At 43.9% G+C, this 18,138-nt stretch overlaps 1 protein-coding gene across 3 annotated transcripts in view; it reads right to left on the bottom strand.

The window, feature by feature from the left end:
* The window catches only part of IMPG1 (interphotoreceptor matrix proteoglycan 1), a 1,628,305-nt gene that overhangs the window by 342,354 nt on the left and 1,267,813 nt on the right, over window positions 1-18,138 (bottom strand). For all 3 annotated transcript variants that reach the window (XM_069235643.1, XM_069235645.1, XM_069235644.1), the window contains exon 13: window positions 684-1,465. In XM_069235643.1, coding sequence (XP_069091744.1) covers window positions 684-1,465 — 782 coding nt within the window. The remainder of the gene's footprint in view (window positions 1-683; window positions 1,466-18,138) is intronic.

The following is an 18,138-nucleotide window of genomic DNA, read 5'->3' as shown; positions in this document are numbered from 1 at the left end:
GTTTGGGGAGTCCACCTATGGATGTCCACAGAAAATAAACATCAAGTGCTTAATGAGCCAGTCCCTTTTCAAGGATTGTGTCAGGTAAATTAGGGAAGAACAGGTCAACTCATGGGGATATGGGTCTGATTTAGAAGTTGGCGGACGGGTTACTCCATCACAACGGTGACAGATATCCCGTTCGCCGATATTTAAATACCATTCTGCCCTAATGGATTTAGATTTTGGCAGATGGGATATCTGTCACTGTTGTGATGGAGTAACCCGTCTGCCGAGTTCTAAATTAGGCCCTATGTCTAAAATCGAATTTTGGTGTGGGGTACCATTCAATGAGAAACAGGCCTCTCCTCATCAAGTAATGAATGGGAAGAGAAAGGAAAGAAAGTGATAATCAGGGTTTGATTGCAAAACATGGGACCCGAAGAGCTCATAAGATGGCATAGCTGGTGTGATATAACTAAGTAGCTGGTAGGATACACAGAAATAAACACTTACATACAATGAATGTATTAATTGCATTATCAACTAGTTGGCCTAATACGGTTTGTGAATTAGATGTTATATGCACCCCTGAATAAAACATATTTAAGTACTTTGGAAATAATGAATAGAAAGCGATTTTTATACTTATTAAATACAATGTTAACAGTTCATAACAATATAAGAAAGCCATGTTTACCCACCAGCTGTGTTAGTTGTTGTTCCAGTGCTTTGTATTCCAGCGAGCTTCTGTTAAAAAGATCATCTGAAAAGGCCATGTTGGTTACCCGCAGGCTGAAGAATACTACGAGCTCTTTTCCTTTTGCAGTGGTAGTCAATGAACTGGTAGTCAGGTACATCAGAGAAGGGGTTGCAGTCGTTTCAACAGACTGGGTTTCAGAAACTAAAATATAGGCACTTTCCTGATCCAGCTCATCCGTTGGTGCTGCACTACCAGACTCGATCTTGTCCAGTTCTACTGCAATGTCCTGCACTCCTACTGCAAAGTTAGGTAAAATGGTACCACCCAAGGTAGGTGAGCTGGAAGTTGTAGGTGTAGGAGATGGAAAGGAATGAAAAAAAGACTGATCTATAACAGAGTGACTGAAGGAAGATGCAGATGATGTAGCTAGTTCTTCCTCTTTGGAGTCTTCCAACTTTGTGATCATCTCCGGGGTGATCATTGGGCTGACCAATGCCTCAACCCCTGCAGCTGATTGGGGTGTCAACATGCTGTCAGTTGCTCTCTCCACATCTGAACTGTCCATAGATGAGGACCCATCACGTAAATCAGAAGACAAAGCAAATGTTTCTGTTGGAACAAATGAACTTGCGATGGTCAATATTTCATCTGCTGAGAAAATAGTGTATGGATGTACTGAAGGAAAAGACGGATGAGAAAAAGACGGAAGGGGAACTGCATCAGTAGATGTTTCGAAATGCAGAGAGTCCCCTGATGATTCTTCTGAGTCTGTGACCTGGCCGCCTGTAAAAAGAAAATATTTAAGTTTAGATTATAAAAGATGCTCCCTGGATCGTTTTCCTTGCTTCGATCAGTTTATATGTATGCTTGAAAACAAGTTTGGACGAAATTACTAATTAAGGAAAAATAGCGATTAGTTCTCCCAATTGGTCGAGAGGCTGTAGAAATCTCTTCAGAACAACACTTGTGTTTTTTTGAGGATTGAAATGATACAGTTTAGGTTAAGATAAATGTGTGTATCAGAACTGACAAATATACCGTCTTTCTTTCACAAACAATATGTTTTTGCATATATTTTTTCTGAGAACTGCCAGGAAATGTGGAATTATCAGAGTTTAAGTCTAGGCTGGGCACTATTTATTCGAAGAGTTATGGTCTCCCTCTTTGCTAGCATAAAATACCTTAACAAGCAAAGCATTTTATTCATGTATGTACGGAGTGGGGCAGAACCATTTATTTTCTCACTGGGTAAATTGACCCTGATAAATGTAGCTCACTACATCTAGATACAAAGGGGGTTATTACAACTTTGGAGGAGGTGTTAATCCGTCCCAAAAGTGACGGTAAAGTGACGGATATACCACCAGCCGTATTATGAGTTCCATAGGATTTAATGGACTCGGCTGGTGGTATATCCGTCACTTTACCGTCACTTTTGGGACGGATTAACACCTCCTCCAAAGTTGTAATAACCCCCAAAATGTTTAAGAACTAAGGGTCTGATTTAATAATATCTGTTTGCAAATTGCACGTTGACTTTTTGTGAACAAGTATGAAATACGTGATACGATCTATGCACGAAAAGGCTACATTGAAAATTGCTCATTTGCAGGAGGTGACAAAACCACCTGTCTATTGAATAATAATGAGGCAGGTGACTATTTGCCTTCCTTTCATCAATTGGCTTTGAAAACATGGATTGCAGCCTGCAGAGGACAACAGACCACCACCCCGCTCGCATTTCCAAAAGAACACTTTGTTTTAAAGCAGCCTATGCCCATTTAAGCGAAACATAAAGGGGAACCTTGTGTGGTACCTTGGACCACTGTATCCTCCCCAGAGGCTGCCCCCACCATTCACATTGTCAAATTCCTTTGATAATCAGATTCCACCAAAATTGCTGGTGTCTGTTTAATAGTTTGCCATTGCAATTTCGGTCAGAAACTATTTCTTCATGCTCATGGGACTTGCAATTAGGAAGGGACATTCCTTCTTCCGCCTCCTGATTGCAAAACATAATAAGTAGGAGGGGCATTTCTGAGTCACACAAGGTGTTTTGCATCACAAAGCGCTCGTTTGCTGTTTGCAAATACAAGCGTTTTGTACATTGGGTTCCACGTTTCTTTACAGTTCTTACACATCTTTGATAACAGAACCCTATCTGAAAAATAGATCACAGCACCACGAATTAAATTTCACCTAAGTTTCACTAGGCCTATCCATTCCAGACAGCTGGAGTGGATGAAGTATTTATAGTGCTATGCTAAAGTTCCCACCCATCTAGCGTGCAGGTAGTCAAAGACAGAGATCAACCATGCCCTACTAAGTGTACCTCTGACTCACTGATGGCTTGTGTGACTGAGGTCAAATGCTAAGTTACAAGAGTGGTTAACTAGTAAACTGCAGATGTCAAATTCCCTACAAACTCCTCGGACTAGTGAAGTGATCCACCTACTGCACTTTGTGGATTTCTGCTGATGTAGCCCCCTTAGGCCTAGAGGTCAGTAACTACCTGGTAGTGCCCCCCTTTCTACTATTGCTTAATTACACGCCGAGATAAGGAGAGCCAAGTGAGTTTCAAATGGTACCTGATGTAACACTTAACATAGAAACTAAAAAATAAATTTTGTAACATTCACAAACATGAGTGTACAATATAACATTTACAATGCCGTGGGAGCAAAGATTTACCATCTCAAAAATGAACTGATCGAATTTGGACATTATGGCAGAAAATATTATAAAAAAATAGAGAAGTAATTTATGCTAAAACATTTGGGCCCATATTTACGAGAGCCTTGCATCACCGTTGCATCATTTCTTGTGACCCAACACTTGCGCAAACAACTGAATCATATTAACAAAACTATGGAAAGCCACTTTGCTTGGCTTTGAATGGTGTAAGGCAAGGCAGCGCAAATTGCTGCATTGCCTTACTCTGCGCTAGGGGGTGTTCCATGGGTGTTGTGGTGGGTGTTCCCACACAACACCAATGGATTTTGATGCACCCAGTATTGCAAAACCTTGTAAACCTGGGAATGTGCCAAAGTGCGCCAAAGGCTTACACCTCCCCAGGGGAGACGCAACAATGAGAAATACCTCTATTTCTTATCATTTTTATCTCTTCCTTTTGCAACACATAAAAAAAGAGGAAGAAGCTTCCCATGATTTTTTTGTACAGGAAGATGTTCCTTCCTGCACAAAAACAACCTTGTTTGCAACTCATGCACCCTTGCAGCATGGTGTAAGTATGCCTGAATTGGTGATTGGCTGACAAAATGGCGCCAGAGTAGAGAGAAAGGACAGAAATGCGGCATATTGCTTAAATACGGTGCAATCCTGCCCTGTCTTTTTGACGCAGGGCAGCACAGCAAGGTGACTTTCTGCACTGCCCTGTGGCAAAATCACATAAATTTGGGCCATAATCAGATTATGATATGAATTGCAAGTACAGTCTCATGTGGATTGAGTTGTTATCTAAATAGTATTCCCATTCTATTGTTTGTATGATTAGAAGTGTGTTATTCTGATCAGCCTTAGGGTGGTCTACACCCAAATATTTTCCCTTTATCCTCCCATTTTAATGAATTCATTCTTTCTGGCTTTAGGACTATGTGCACATTACTGCTGCCAACCAGTGCTAAAGTGCTTGTACTCACTTCCTAAAACATGATAAAATGGCTTACACCTGATCAGCACATTTAAGTCACTTATAAATAAATGGTAAAGTGGTATACCATGTACCTGGGGCTGGTAAATTAAATGCTACTAGTGGGCTGTTCGACCTGCCTCTTTTTGCAGGATCCTTCCTTGCCTTCTTCCTCCTATTTTTTTGACCTCTTTTTGTTTGCTCTAGGACTCTGGGTACTTTATCACTGTTGATTAGTGCTAAATTGCATGGGCTTTCCCTTCTAAAGTTAGTATGATTGGCTTACACGTGATTGGCTTATTTAATTTATCTGTAAGTCCCTTGTAAGGTGGTTTCCCTTATACCAAGGGCCTGTAATTTAAATGCTACTAGTGGGCCTGCAGAGCAGCTTGTGCATCCCACAGAAGTAGCCTTTCAAACCTGTCTCAGGCCAGTCCCCGCAGGGCCTGCATGTGCAATTTACTGCCACATTGAGCTGGCAAGTTAAACTCCTTACCAAAGTCTAAACTCCCTTTTCTTGTCACCTAAGTCACCCTTAAGATAGTCTCTAGATTGCCCTATGAGCAGGGGGCTGTGTAATGTAAAAGTAGGACGTATGTCTTTATGTACTACATGTCCTGGTAGTGACAAACAGGCTAGTTAGCTTCTCACTACTGTGAGTGCTACTCCTCTCATAGCATTGTGTTGGGAATGCCCTGACATATGGCTAAATAGTATTGTCTGATCTATGAGGTGTGGCGTGGGCATGGTTGGTATGGTTGGAATGGTAGTGAGAAATGCTGCTTATGGGTGGAGGTGGATTTGTTATTACCATTCAAAAAATGCCACTTTTAGAAAGTGGGCATTTTGATGCGCTTGTAACTTTGTCTCTTTTGCAGCTTGACTGCAATCCACATATGTTGTAGAGTGACAACTGGGCTTTTTGCATAGTTTTCAGAAAAGCCAGTACACAGGGAGGGTGGAGGCGTAACAGAAGTACATCAGCATTCTGAATGGTCTTCATGGGCTGGGAGAGGTAGAGGCGGGGCACACATGCATCTGTAAAGGCTGCACCCGGGACTCATACAAAGGGCTTGTTTACCCCCTACTGATGTCTGGAGCCAGTGTTGAAGGAGAAGGGGACATTCCTGGAACTGCTTAGAACTGGTTTGAACTTCTTCTCCACTTTTATGGAAGCTGTGCAAACTGAGTGTAAATACCGGGGGTTGTCCCCCACATCTTAAGACACTGCGTGGACCTGCCAGAGGAATATGCTGCTATGAGGAACCACCATCAGAACTGACCTGCTGTGGAACTCACCTGTGGCATTCTGGGTCATAAGGGGAACTGTTGCTTTGCCCCAAGGACCCTGATGTGCTCTCTCACTGCTTGATTTACTTTCCCTTGGACCTTCCCCAGTGATCTTCAGGATCTGGGTGGTTTACACCTTTCCCTGTTTTATTACCTCAATACAGAAGGAGCACCTCAGTGTTTCCCTGCTTCAGTACAGGGAGGGCGCTTTGTGTTTTCCTATTTCAGAGCGAGGAGAGCGCTTTATTTCTTTGTATTTACAGTACGTGAAGAGCGCTCCACTCTTTGTCCCTATAGCGCATGAAGAGCACTTTTGGCTTTAACTTGTGACAGACTGGGGTGTGAGGAAGCATCTGTGTTCACTTGTGAGTGGCTTCCCCCTTCTCTCTGATGTGAGAGAGGTAGCGAGGGGCCAGGAGCCAGCGCAGATTACCACACTCCCTCTAGAGCCCCGGGGCACCAGCAGGTCTCTTCACCTGAGGCACTTAACCACCACAGCTCAAGTACAGGAGGAGAGGCTTCCTGGATGAGGAAGATCAGCTTAGGGAATGCTCTGCCAGTTGCCCGAGGTCCACACGGGCCACCTGATAGCAGCCAGGCCGGCTACTAGTGAGGAGCAGAGGACCTGACAAGGCCTCCCCCCAGGATCAGGTGGAGTAGCCAGGGGGTGCCACGAGGACCAAGGCTGCAGCCCCAACCCCAAGGACAGTAGAGATTCCTGTTGGCCGGGCAAGTAAGGAGTCTTCCCAGCTCAGAGAGGGCTTTAAGGCCTGGCCGCATTGTTGGGGGGACGGTCTACCAGGATGTGGGAAGCTGGGCTCACCTCTGTGCCTCACCAGATGGGAGGAAAGCCTCGATAGAGGCCCGACCGGCTGAGGGTTGCTTGTTTGAGGTGGATCCCATGTGAGAGTCGGGTCACCTCCCACCTAGGTGAGCTGCCTGGGTCCAGTGATGGCTGCGCCGTGGTCCTGCCAGCAGCCACCTGGCTGATCAGGAGTGGTCTTCCTGCCTAGAAGGAGGGTGCAGGCTTTCTTTTCTCCATTTTGCCCCCACAGGAGAATTACTGGGGATCGCGGGCCTTGTTGTTTTGGGGTCAAGGTAATTTTGCAGCCCTAGTGCAACGGGAGCACAGGAGCTCGCAGGCCTATCACAGTGGATGGAGATCCACTAATTAGTTTACCCAAGGTGCACAAGTGCTTGATTGCCTCATATAATCAGCCATGTTGGTAACTTCCATGTATTGGGTGTCTGTGTTCCGTTTTGCCCTCAGTCTGGTTACTGTACTACTTGTTTGAGACCTGACCTAAGGTATAAATGAAACACAGCCATGATTGTGATGATGTTCATAATTGCACGGCCTGCCTACTTTACAGTGGGAGGGTGGGTAATGTTTGTCTGACTTATGCCATTGAGAAATGTTTCTCTTCTTTGTGCATTCCTGATGTCTGGGCATTCAGGGTAATGCATTCATTATGCCATGTGCATTTCTGGAGGTAATGATGACCTATTACTTGTGTTACAGAATCTCAGTAAGCTATTGTGAGAAAGTAGCCTCTTTCTAGCATGGTTCCCCCACTTTTGGCCTGTGTGTGATTGTGTGTTAGTGTGTTTTTGCTGTGTCACTGGGATCCAGCTAGCCAGGAGCCCAGTGCTCATAGATAAAAACCTATATGTCAGTATGTTTTACCTGTCTCACTGGGATCCTGCTAGCCAGAACCCCAGTGCTCATAGTTTGTGGCCAAATGTGTATGCCTGTGTAGTGCCTAACTGTGTCACTGAGGCTCTGCTAATCAGAACCTCAGTGCGTATGGTCTCTCTGCTTTTAAGTTTGTCACTGTAGGAGAGTGACTTCATTTACCAATTTCAATTGGCACACTGGACCCCCCTTATAAGTCCCTAGTATATGGAACCGAGGTATCCAGGGCATTGGGGTTCCAGGAGATCCATATGGGCTGCAGCATTTTTTTTGCCATCCATAGGGAGCTCAGACAAACCCTTACACAGGACTGCCATTGCAGCCTGCGTGAAATAATGCACACACTATTTCACAGCCATTTTCACTGCACTTAAGTAACTCATAAGTCACCTATATGTCTAACCTTCACTTGCTGAAGGTTAGGTGCAAAGTTACTAAGTATGATGACACCCTTGCACTAGCAAAGGTGCCCCGACTTAGTTCAGGGCCATTTCAGACTTTGTGAGTGCGGGGAAGCCATTACACGTGTGCACTACATATAGGTCAATACCTATATGTAACTTCACAGTGGTAACCCTGAATATGGCCATGCAACATGTCTAAGATCATGGAATCGTCCCCCCATTCCAAATGAGGTATTGGGGAGCCAATTCCATGCATCCTGGGGGTTCCACCATGGACCCCCAGTACTGCCAAACCAGCTCTCTGAGGCTTGCACTGCAGCTACAACTGCTGCCACCTCACAGACAGGGTTCTGCCCTCCTGGGGTCTTGGCAGCCCAGCCCCAGAAAGACAGAACAAAGCATTTCCTCTGACAGCAGGGTGTTACACCCTCTCCCTTTGGAAATAGGTGTTACAGGCTGGGGAGGGGTAGCCTCCCCAGCCTCTGGAAATGCTTTGAAGGGCACAGATGGTGCCCTCCTTGCATAAACCAGTCTACACCGGTTCAGGGACCCCTTCTCCCCTGCTCTGGCCGGAAACTGGGCCAAGGAAAGGGGAGTGACCACTCCCCTGTCCATCACCACCCCAGGGGCGGTGCCCAGAGCTCCTCCAGTGTGTCCCAGACTTAAGCCATCTTGCTTTGCAATGTGTGTGGGCAATCTGGAGAGCTCTGAGTGGCCAGTGGCAGCAGGTGATGTCAGAGACCCCTCCTGATAGGTCCATACCTGATAAGGTAGCCAATCCCCTTCTCAGTGCTATTTAGGGTTTCTCCTGTGAGTTCTCTTCAGATTTTGCTTGCAAGTTTCCTTCAGGAATCTTCTGCAATGACATCAGCATCCTCTGACCTTGGATCAACCGCAGCCTTCTCCAAAAAATGCTGTAACTGCAACAAAGTGTCTACAAGAGACACTTTTCGCCAGGAACATCAGCTCCAAGTCAGCAATTGCAACAGTTTCTACAGTGTGCATGATCTGGGGATTCCCTGTCTTCATCCTGCACCAGAAGGACCAAATAAATCTCCCGTGGAGTGACAGAGTCACTCCCCTGTTCCAAGAAGGCACCTTCCAAAGTGACGACCGGTACCCTGGGACTCCTCTCATGGCAACGAGTATGCTCCTAAAGACACAGAGGGTAGACATCATTGACAAAAACTGTCCTGAGGCCCTGCTGATGCAATTTGGAGGAGGTAAGACCTTGCCTTCCCCAAGAACGATGATAGCCCTGTGTTTTGTGTCTTCTCCGCCTCCTGAGGCCTCTGTGCACTATTTGCAAAATTCCTTCGTGCACAGCCTGGACCAGGTCCCCAGCACTCCACCCTGTGACACTGAACTCGCTGAGTTGTTCTCCGGTGGCGTGGGACCTTCTTTTGTTGTGCTCCATCAACTGCATTTTGCACCTACTTTGAACCCAGATCCTGTGGCTTCTAGGGGTGCTGGCTGGCATCCTGAGGGCTCTCTAAAATGCAGAGCACTCCCTCTTCCTCGTCACACAGAGATGTGGCCCCCAGGTCCCTCCTGGGTCCACCCAGCACCATTTTGATGAAAAACTTACTTTTGTCATAGCCAAGGCTTGTTTGTGCCTTCCAACACGAAATCTCATCAGCAACAATCTTCACACCGTGGGACATCTTATGCATCATGCAGGAACCCGCTGGCCTCTTCCTAGGGTGCATTTCTGCAGTCTTCTACCAACCAGGGACTCTTCTTTTGCACCCTCTTCTGGGTTTGCAGGGGCTCCTGTCAATTCCTAGAACTTCTTTTGACTTCTGGACTTGATCTCTTTCTTTTTCAGGTCTTCAGGTCCAATAATCCAGCAGTTGTTCTTTGCAGACTTGGTTGGCTGCTGCAAAATCCCCAAAATGAGGTGTACTGTGTCCTAAGGAAACTTGCAGTACTTTACTCCTGCTTTTCTGGGCTCTGGGGTGGGGTAAATGACTTACATTTACTGTATTCTTACTCTCCCAGTGATTCTGCACACACTACACTTGTCATGATTCACATTACACTTTTTTAGTATATGGTTTGTGTTGCCCCTAGACCTATTTTCTCCCATTGCATTCTATAGGATTTCCTACTGTTTGCATTGTTCTATGACTTTTTACTTGTCTAATTTTGGTGTCTAGTGTATATATTTTGTATAATGCTTACCTCCAGAAGGAGTATTGTCTCTAAGATATTTTTGGTACTGTGTCACCCAAATTAATACCTTTATTTTTGGTAACACTGAGTATTGTCTTTACTTGTGTAGAAGTACTGTGTAACTATGAGTGGTATTGCATGAGCTTAGAATGCCTCCTAGTTCAGCCTAAGATGCTCTGCTACAGCCACTTCTATCAGCCTAAGCTGCTAGAACACTACTACATTCACTAACGAGGGATAACTGGACCTGGTGTAAGGTGTAAGTACCCAAGGTATCCACTACAAACCAGGCCAGCCTTCTACAAATATGCCTTTCTCTGACTACTGCTTACTTTCTTAGATTACTAATAACCTGTGTGATGTTCTGACAACTGCTTGTGTAGCAGGGCAATAGTGATTCATTTTGTTTGTGGTCTACTGATGAGTTACGAAATACAGTTTATTTTTGCATAACTTGTAGTGGAGTTTTCTTTGTGGTGTATTTATTGTGTCACTAGGGTTGTGCAGACACTTTACACATTGCCTCTGTGATAAGCCTGACTGCTTCTGTTAAGCTACCAAGGGGTTGTAACTTACTCGCCCTGGCTAGAGTGGTGGGTTCTGCCTAGTTGAGGTGCAAACCCTACCCAACCACAAACCCCATTTCTAACATGGGCCATACACTTCAGGAGCCTTTAAAACATTTCCCAGACCTGTCACTGCAGCCTGCATGCAGTTTTAAACTACCAATTCGATTTGACAATATAACTATCTTGCTGAATCCAAAACTCTCTTTATATTACATACACGTTACCCCTAAGGTAGGCCCTAGACATAGGGCAGTTTGCATTGTAATTACAAATTTGGGCGAATACATTTAAGTTCTACATGTCCTGGTAGTGGAAAACTCCTAAATTCATTTTTCATTACTGTGAGGCCTACCTCTCTAATTGGATAACATTGGGTTGCCTTATTCCATATAATACGTGTCAACTTTTGATAGGGAGCAAGTAGGAAAGGAATGTTTGGAGTCTGAGAAATTCTATTTTCAAATCCTCTTAATTGCTAAAGTTGATTTTTAAACCACAATTTTGAAAATGTCACTTTTCGCAAGTTGGGATTTTCTTGTCCTAACTATTTAGTACCTCTGCCCTGTTTCTCGGTCACATGACCAGGTCTATTTGGCAGTTGAACTTTGTGTATTCCTACCAGACAGCCATACAATAGAGGAGGGAGGTGTGTCTGGATGGGCCATCACTGGTATGATGGGATTACGGCAGAGCTGCACACAACCCCACTTACAGGACAATAAGCTCTGTCCTGCCTTCACACCAGCTTATTGTGCTTGCAGCCAGGCTGGAACCTGGGCAGGGGAGGCAGGAAATTTCAAGCACTTCAAAGGAAATTTCTAGAAACTTCTCCTACATCAAATAAGGCACCAGGTATAAAAATATGACCCTTAAACCCACTCTTCAGTTCACCTTCTGGGTCTACGAAAGAACTATCAGAGGACTGTCTGCTGCTGTAGACTGCTGTGCATGCCAGAAGACTTGTTTTGATGCACATGGAAGAACTGTACTGCTGTCTGAAGCTTTCCTTGAAACCTTAGAGGCCTGCCCTGCTGCTTCAGCCTTGTTCCACTTCTTGAAGGGTCACCTTCCTACACAAAAGCAATTCATGGAGGCTTTCTAATCTTTCTATGCATGCTGAAGAATGCAGCACACATAGCAAAAGGAAAAAACAAGGAGAAATTAAACTATGTCTCCTTGTTGCGCTTCCCTTGGGTAGGCATGTTGTTTTGGCACATTCCCAGGTTTACTAATTCTTTTAAATCTAGGAATGCATCAAAACCAGTGGATGTTGCATGGGAAAAGCCACTGCAAGGCCCATGAAACACCTGCCTGACGCAGTGTAAGAAAACCCAGTGATTTGCACTGCATTGCCTTGCACTACATCTACAAGGACATTAAAAGCCACACAAAGTGGCTTTGCATGGCCTTGTAGATATTGGCCTGCATTATGTGACACAGGTGCATCACAAAAAGTGACGCACTGGCAGCGCATAGGGCTTGTAAATAAGCCCCACAAGTCCTATGGAATGTTCACTGCAACTTCGTCCAGCGATTCCCCAATGATGTCACCTCTTCCTCAGACACCACCTGCAATCTTGCTCTTTTGAAATTGACTTTCTCTGATATTTTCGATGATATTTCTTCTGAGTGCAAGGGTAAGCACAGACCAGGTCCAATCTGCTCTTTGTACCTGACCCACGTCATTTCGGTCATTCTTGACTTTCAACTTTGCCCCCATCTTGTGCGACTAGATGTTCACAGTTGGTGCTGTGATCCTGTAGGTGCTAGTTTTTACCTGACATTTTAACAGTTCATAACTCCAGTTCTACTTATTGGATTTTTTGCATTGTGGTGTCAAATAATTTATTAAAGTTTACTCTGTTTTTCTAAATTTGTCTGGGACTTTTCTTGTGTTGTGTTTTCACTTTATCAATGTTTGTGTGCTGCATAAATACTTCACATGTTGTCTCTAAGTTACATCTGACTGCTTTTGTGCCAATTTACCAGAGAGTTCAGCACAAGGTAATTTAGTGACTTAAAGTGGCTCACCCTGACAAGAATTGTGGCTGTTGGTTGAGCTTGGTTTTCCTACTCAACCAACTACCCAGTTTCCCACAAAGTGATAGAAAAAAACTGATTGTGTGGGCATTTTTACAGTAAATGAAGTTGTGCTGTTCGGGTGGTGAATGGGATGAAAAGCTATAGTATTTAAACATAGAAAGAATACGTATTATGTATTTGATATACTTGGGGGTGTTAGGCTACAGGGCAGGGTGAGACTAGATGTGGGATGTTCAAGGGATTTAGGCATGAGCTGATAAGGTAACCAGAAACTTTTGTGCTCTTGTTGAAAGGAGGGTATTTTGAGGGTGGTCTTCAACACTGGGAGGGAAGTAACCACATGTAAGAGCAAGTTTCAGTGGGTTATCTCATGAGGCTGAAGTCTTGGAATCTCAGTGTGGCACGGGAGAGCTTCTGGGTGATGCTTAAACTGTGGGTGGAAAATTAACAGGCATTGGCAAAGAAAATAGGTCTGGAGTTGACTGCCAGCCTTTTTGGCAATTCTTTTGTCATGGTGTTTAGCAAACTCTTTTGTGCAGGACGCTGCTGGGCTGTCATTGCATCTTAAAAAACATTGGGCAAAGGCAAAAGTGTTTTTCTGGTCTCAGAAACGTACACATTACCATGGTACACCCAGCATTGAATGGAACTACCTTGTGTGTGGATGTGCACCCTGTATAAGGGCAGCATGCCATAGCTCATAAATCAGTAAAGGGCTGCAATGGGTTAACAATGCTCTCTGATGCATGCTGGAGTAGGTGTAAGAAACATGTTAAATGCACATTCACAGACTAACGAATGAAGTGTGGCTGAAAACTCTTGTAAGTAACTATCTTATTCATACTTTTAGGAAAATTAAAAGGTATTGGCTAACACAGACCTAAAACATATCAGTCTCACTTTGACTTCTAGTCTCACCTTTGAAAAAGAAGGCAGGAAAGAAGAGAAGACCGTAGGAAAGGAAGAAAAAAGGAAAGGAGGCAGCCACAAAAGGAAGGAAGAAGGGCAAGAAAGGAATAAAGGAAGGAAGGGAGAGAGCCGCAAAGGAAAGGAAGGCAAAAATAGAGAAAGAAGGAAAGAAGGCAAAAAAATTGAAATGTGTAAGATAAAAGAAAGAAGGCAAGGAAGTAAGAAGGAGCGAAAAAGAAAAAAGGAAGGCAAAAAGAAAGAAGGAAAGAAAGAATGCAAAAAGAATCACATAAGGGAGCAAAAAAGAAGGAAAAGGGAAAGAAAAATAGAAGGTAGAAAGAAAAGAAATTAAGGAAGGTAAGCTAAATGGACCAAATACAAAAAAGAAAATGAATGATAAAAGAAATAAAGGAAAGAATGAAAGACGGCAAAAGAGAAAGAAAGTGGCAACAAAAAAGAACAAAGGAAAGAAGGCAACAATGAAAGAAAGAAGATAAATAGAAAAAAAGACAAAAAAGAAAGACAGAAAGAAAGAAGGCAAAAATTGAGTAATAAGAAAAGAAAAGAAAGAAGGCAACAAGAAAGAAAGGAGGAAAGAAGGCAGAAAAGAAAGAAGGCAAAAAACAAAGAAGCAAATGAAGGGATAAAGTAAAGAAGGCAAGAAGTAAAGATAAAAAAGGAAAAAGGGAAAGACAACATAATAGAAAGAAGGAAGGAAAGCAGAAAGAAAAAAGAAAGAATGAAAGGAAAAGGAAAGAAGGCAAAAGGGAAAGAAAGGAGGAAAGAAGGCAAAAAAGAAATGAAGAAAGCAAAGAAACAAGACATGAAAGTAGAAAGAAGGCAAAAAAGGAAGAAAGAACTGAAGGCAAAAAAGGGAAAAAATGGCAAAGGAAGGCATAAAAGAAAAAGGAAAGAGATAGAAAATAAAAAGGAAAGAGGGAACGAAAAAAGGAATGAAAGAATATGCAAAGACAGATGGAAAGAGAATTCACAGTTTACAGTATTGGATACCAAAACCCAAATTACACACCTCTTATGTTTTAATAAAACTGTTACAAGTGGGCTGCAAATTAAACACGAAAAAGTTGTTTTTTTTTCTTGGGCAAAGTTTTTTTAAAGAACCATTCCTTAAATCCCATGAATACAAAATGGTATACTGTGAAATACCTACAGTGCACTTCCAAAGGAAGCATTGGAGGGAGCCAGGAACTGATAAAACTGTATCCTACTAAAACATGACGGAACACAGGCAATAAAGGGAACTACATAGTGTGCGGATGTTCACCTTTTGAAAAAGCGAAATGCAGTCACTCAAAGTGACAATACCTAGAAGCTTAATTCGGCTGGCCCATTTCCCCATACTATTTGCTGTAGAGAACAGAAGCAATATGTAAATGACGCAGCAGCAGATCATTGGATGATGAAAGTAAATATGTTATATAAAATATTTTAGTAAAACCAATGGATCTTGGCTAACGCCAGACCTAAAAATGTGTACCAGGTGTGTAGCTTGACCAGGTGGGCTTCTGTGAGGTACCATGGGGGAAATCACGAGCTGTTTTAAATGTGAGGGTCAGCAGTTTATGTAAGCTCTCTTTCAGAAATAGCTAGCCAATCTGATGTAAAATGGCTTACATACTGATTCAGTGAGTTTAGTCAGAATTTGTGTGGCACGGTTATTTATTATCTAGAGGATTGTATATTCCCTGGCAGACTCAGAGGCTGACTCAGAGGCATTTAAAATAGCCAGTGTTGCTCTCCTGCATTGAATTTGGCCTTGGCCGCATTAAAGTAAATGTTAGGTGGTCCCTGCATGTATTGAGCAACAAAATAGGGTAGAATGAGGATTGGAGGTAGGTGGCTATGATATGAATATTAAAACACAGCTTGACATTCGAAAGACAGAGGCCCATATTTATACTTTTTTAGCGCCGCATTTGCGTCATGTTTTAACGCAAAAGCGGCACAAACTTACCGCTTTGTGCCGCTTTTGCGTCAAAAATCAGCGCGAATGCGGCGCTAAAAAAGTGTAAATATGGGCCAGAATATTCTATGGATTTGGAGAGAATTGTTTTGAAGCCAGGATGATTAAGAAGACTGTTTACAGATGACGTTTTAGAGAGATGACACAAGGCATTTAAGTGTCATTGAAAAACATAATTATACTAGAAAACTGGTATTGAGGGAGAGAATGGAGTGATCAGAAGTTAGATTTTGAGCAGTAGCATAACAACTAATGTTTTGAAATATTGTGCTAAACAGACACTGAGAGTTTAGTGATTAAACAGAGAGGTCAGGGACGTAAGAAAACTGCCAAATGTCTGGTGCATTAGAATGCCAGAGATATCAAACCAGTCTGGTTATATTGAGTTTAGGGATCCCCTCAGGTGGGAGTTTTAGGTGTGACCGAAGATAAGGAGATGGTGCAGACATCGATTTTTTGAAGTGAAAATGTTTGTATGAGAGGAGTCAGTGATGAGGTAATAGCCAAGGATTAGGTTTGAGAAGTAATGTGGGTTGATAGTATGCCACATTGGTGACTTTGAGTGTAGTTGCAAAGCTATTGATGGCCCTATCAAAGTATTGCATGTGACTTTTCTTCCTTCTGTGGAGGACTGGGAGATAATTGGCATGTGAAGCTTCAGATAGCAGCAATCATCTTGGGATGGGGATGCAGGACTCAGGGTCAATGCACTAGAGTTAAGAACAGTTGAAAACTAATTGGAAAGTGCTTTAGAACATATTGTAGGAGGTGAGCTATGGTGGTGTGTTTCAAGCTGAGATCTGCAGGGGATGTTGAGTTTGGGTTTATGTGCAATCATGTTTGCCAGAGTGTGGTCAGTGGGTGAACTGTCAGCGAGGAGTGGGGAGTGGGCAATGTGCTGTGAGCTGCACTGAGTTTAAAAGGGTTTGCTTGCATTACCAGTGTTCTACGCAACTGTGCATCAAGAGTAAACCACAACTTCCAGCAGGCCATGAACTCTTTTGTAGTCTGAGTAGGATTTCAACCATGTTGAATATCTGGGTATAGCGCCCCTCATGGTCCTTGGCATCTTTGCTAGGCAATTGTTCTACAACATTGCAGCAACAAGGATTGTGCTATACAGCGCTTGGATTTCCTTGTCAAGAGACACTTAATTTAACGTGGATTTGTATTGAAGGACACTGGGAAATGCAGGTTAGTATTTTAGGCTGTCAGGAAATTTTGAACTTTTTTAAATAGTATATAAACTCTTCTAAGACTGAGGCATGTTATATTTACTAAAGATTATCCAGCAGTATAGTAACATTGTTGATTGTCTTACAGTGTTAAAAGTGTCAAGTAGAAACTATGGTGGTCATTCTGACCCTGGCGGTCTTTGACCGCCAGGGCGGAGGACCGCGGGAGCACCGCCGACAGGCCGGCGGTGCTCCAATGGGGATTCCGACCGCAGCGGTAAAGCCGCGGTCGGACCGGCACCACTGGCGGGGTCCCGCCAGTGTACCGCGGCCCCATTGAATCCTCCGCGGCGGCGCAGCTTGCTGCACCGCCGCGGGGATTCCGACCCCCCCTACCGCCATCCAGATCCCGGCGGTCGGACCGACGAGATCCGGATGGCGGTAGGGGGGGTCGCGGGGCCCCTGGGGGCCCCTGCAGTGCCCATGCCACTGGCATGGGCATTGCAGGGGCCCCCGTAAGAGGGCCCCTACATGTATTTCACTGTCTGCTGCGCAGACAGTGAAATATGCGACGGGTGCAACTGCACCCGTCGCACAGCTTCCACTCCGCCGGCTCGATTCCGAGCCGGCTTCATCGTGGAAGCCTCTTTCCCGCTGGGCTGGCTGGCGGTCTGAAGGCGACCGCCCGCCAGCCCAGCGGGAAAGTCAGAATTACCGCCGCGGTCTTTCGACCGCGGAACGGTAACCTGACGGCGGGACTTTGGCGGGCGGCCTCTGCCGCCCGCCAAGGTCAGAATGAGGGCCTATATTTCATCTTCCACACACAGAGCATAATTAGAAAGCTTAAGGTATTCAAGTCATAGATAGAAGTGTTACTGAACATATATTTTAGGTACTCATTGTTTATATGTTTAGTTTTCAGTATCTACAATTCCCATATTCAATAACAGAGAACTGGTTATATACTTTTACAGTTCCGCAGAAACTCCAAATATAGCAAGTTACTAAAGATATCTCTTTGCCTATAGACATCCATTATATGTGCAGACATCCTTGACCAACAGAAGTGACAAGTCAGAGAGGTGGAGAACATTGTTTCTATTTTCTCTCAGTCCATTCCCTTGCACCAGCTCTATCACTGGCATGTGTATGTGGAAGTTGTGGTAGGTGGAAGAGTGCATCAACACCATTGTATTCTAAGCACACGGTAGGTGCCTGAGTTCACTTATGGCACAACTTAAGTGGTTGCAAGTTGCGCTTCATTTAATGGACACAGGTTCAATGGGTACAGGGTATGTGTGGAACTGATCTTCTCTGAAATATTTAGTTGATTTGCCACATAATTTGATCTGCGCAACTCTACATTTTTGTAAATCACACTGAATGTCTAGAAGCTTAAAAAAGTGAGAGGCAGCCGGTTTAGATCCTACAGGATGGGGATGATAAGCAGAGAAGTAGTCTGAAAAATCATAGTACTAGTCTGAAAAAACCCTGGCACTAGTTTTGAATCTGAGAAGCCTGTGAGAAGAACACTGTTCCATTCAATGTATATGAGGATAGAG

The sequence above is a fragment of the Pleurodeles waltl genome, chromosome 5 (genome assembly GCF_031143425.1).
Source record: "Pleurodeles waltl isolate 20211129_DDA chromosome 5, aPleWal1.hap1.20221129, whole genome shotgun sequence".
NCBI classification, from domain to species: Eukaryota; Metazoa; Chordata; class Amphibia; order Caudata; family Salamandridae; genus Pleurodeles; species Pleurodeles waltl.
The sequence above is the reverse complement of the archived record's forward strand: the minus strand, read 5'-3'. Positions and strand labels throughout refer to the sequence as shown.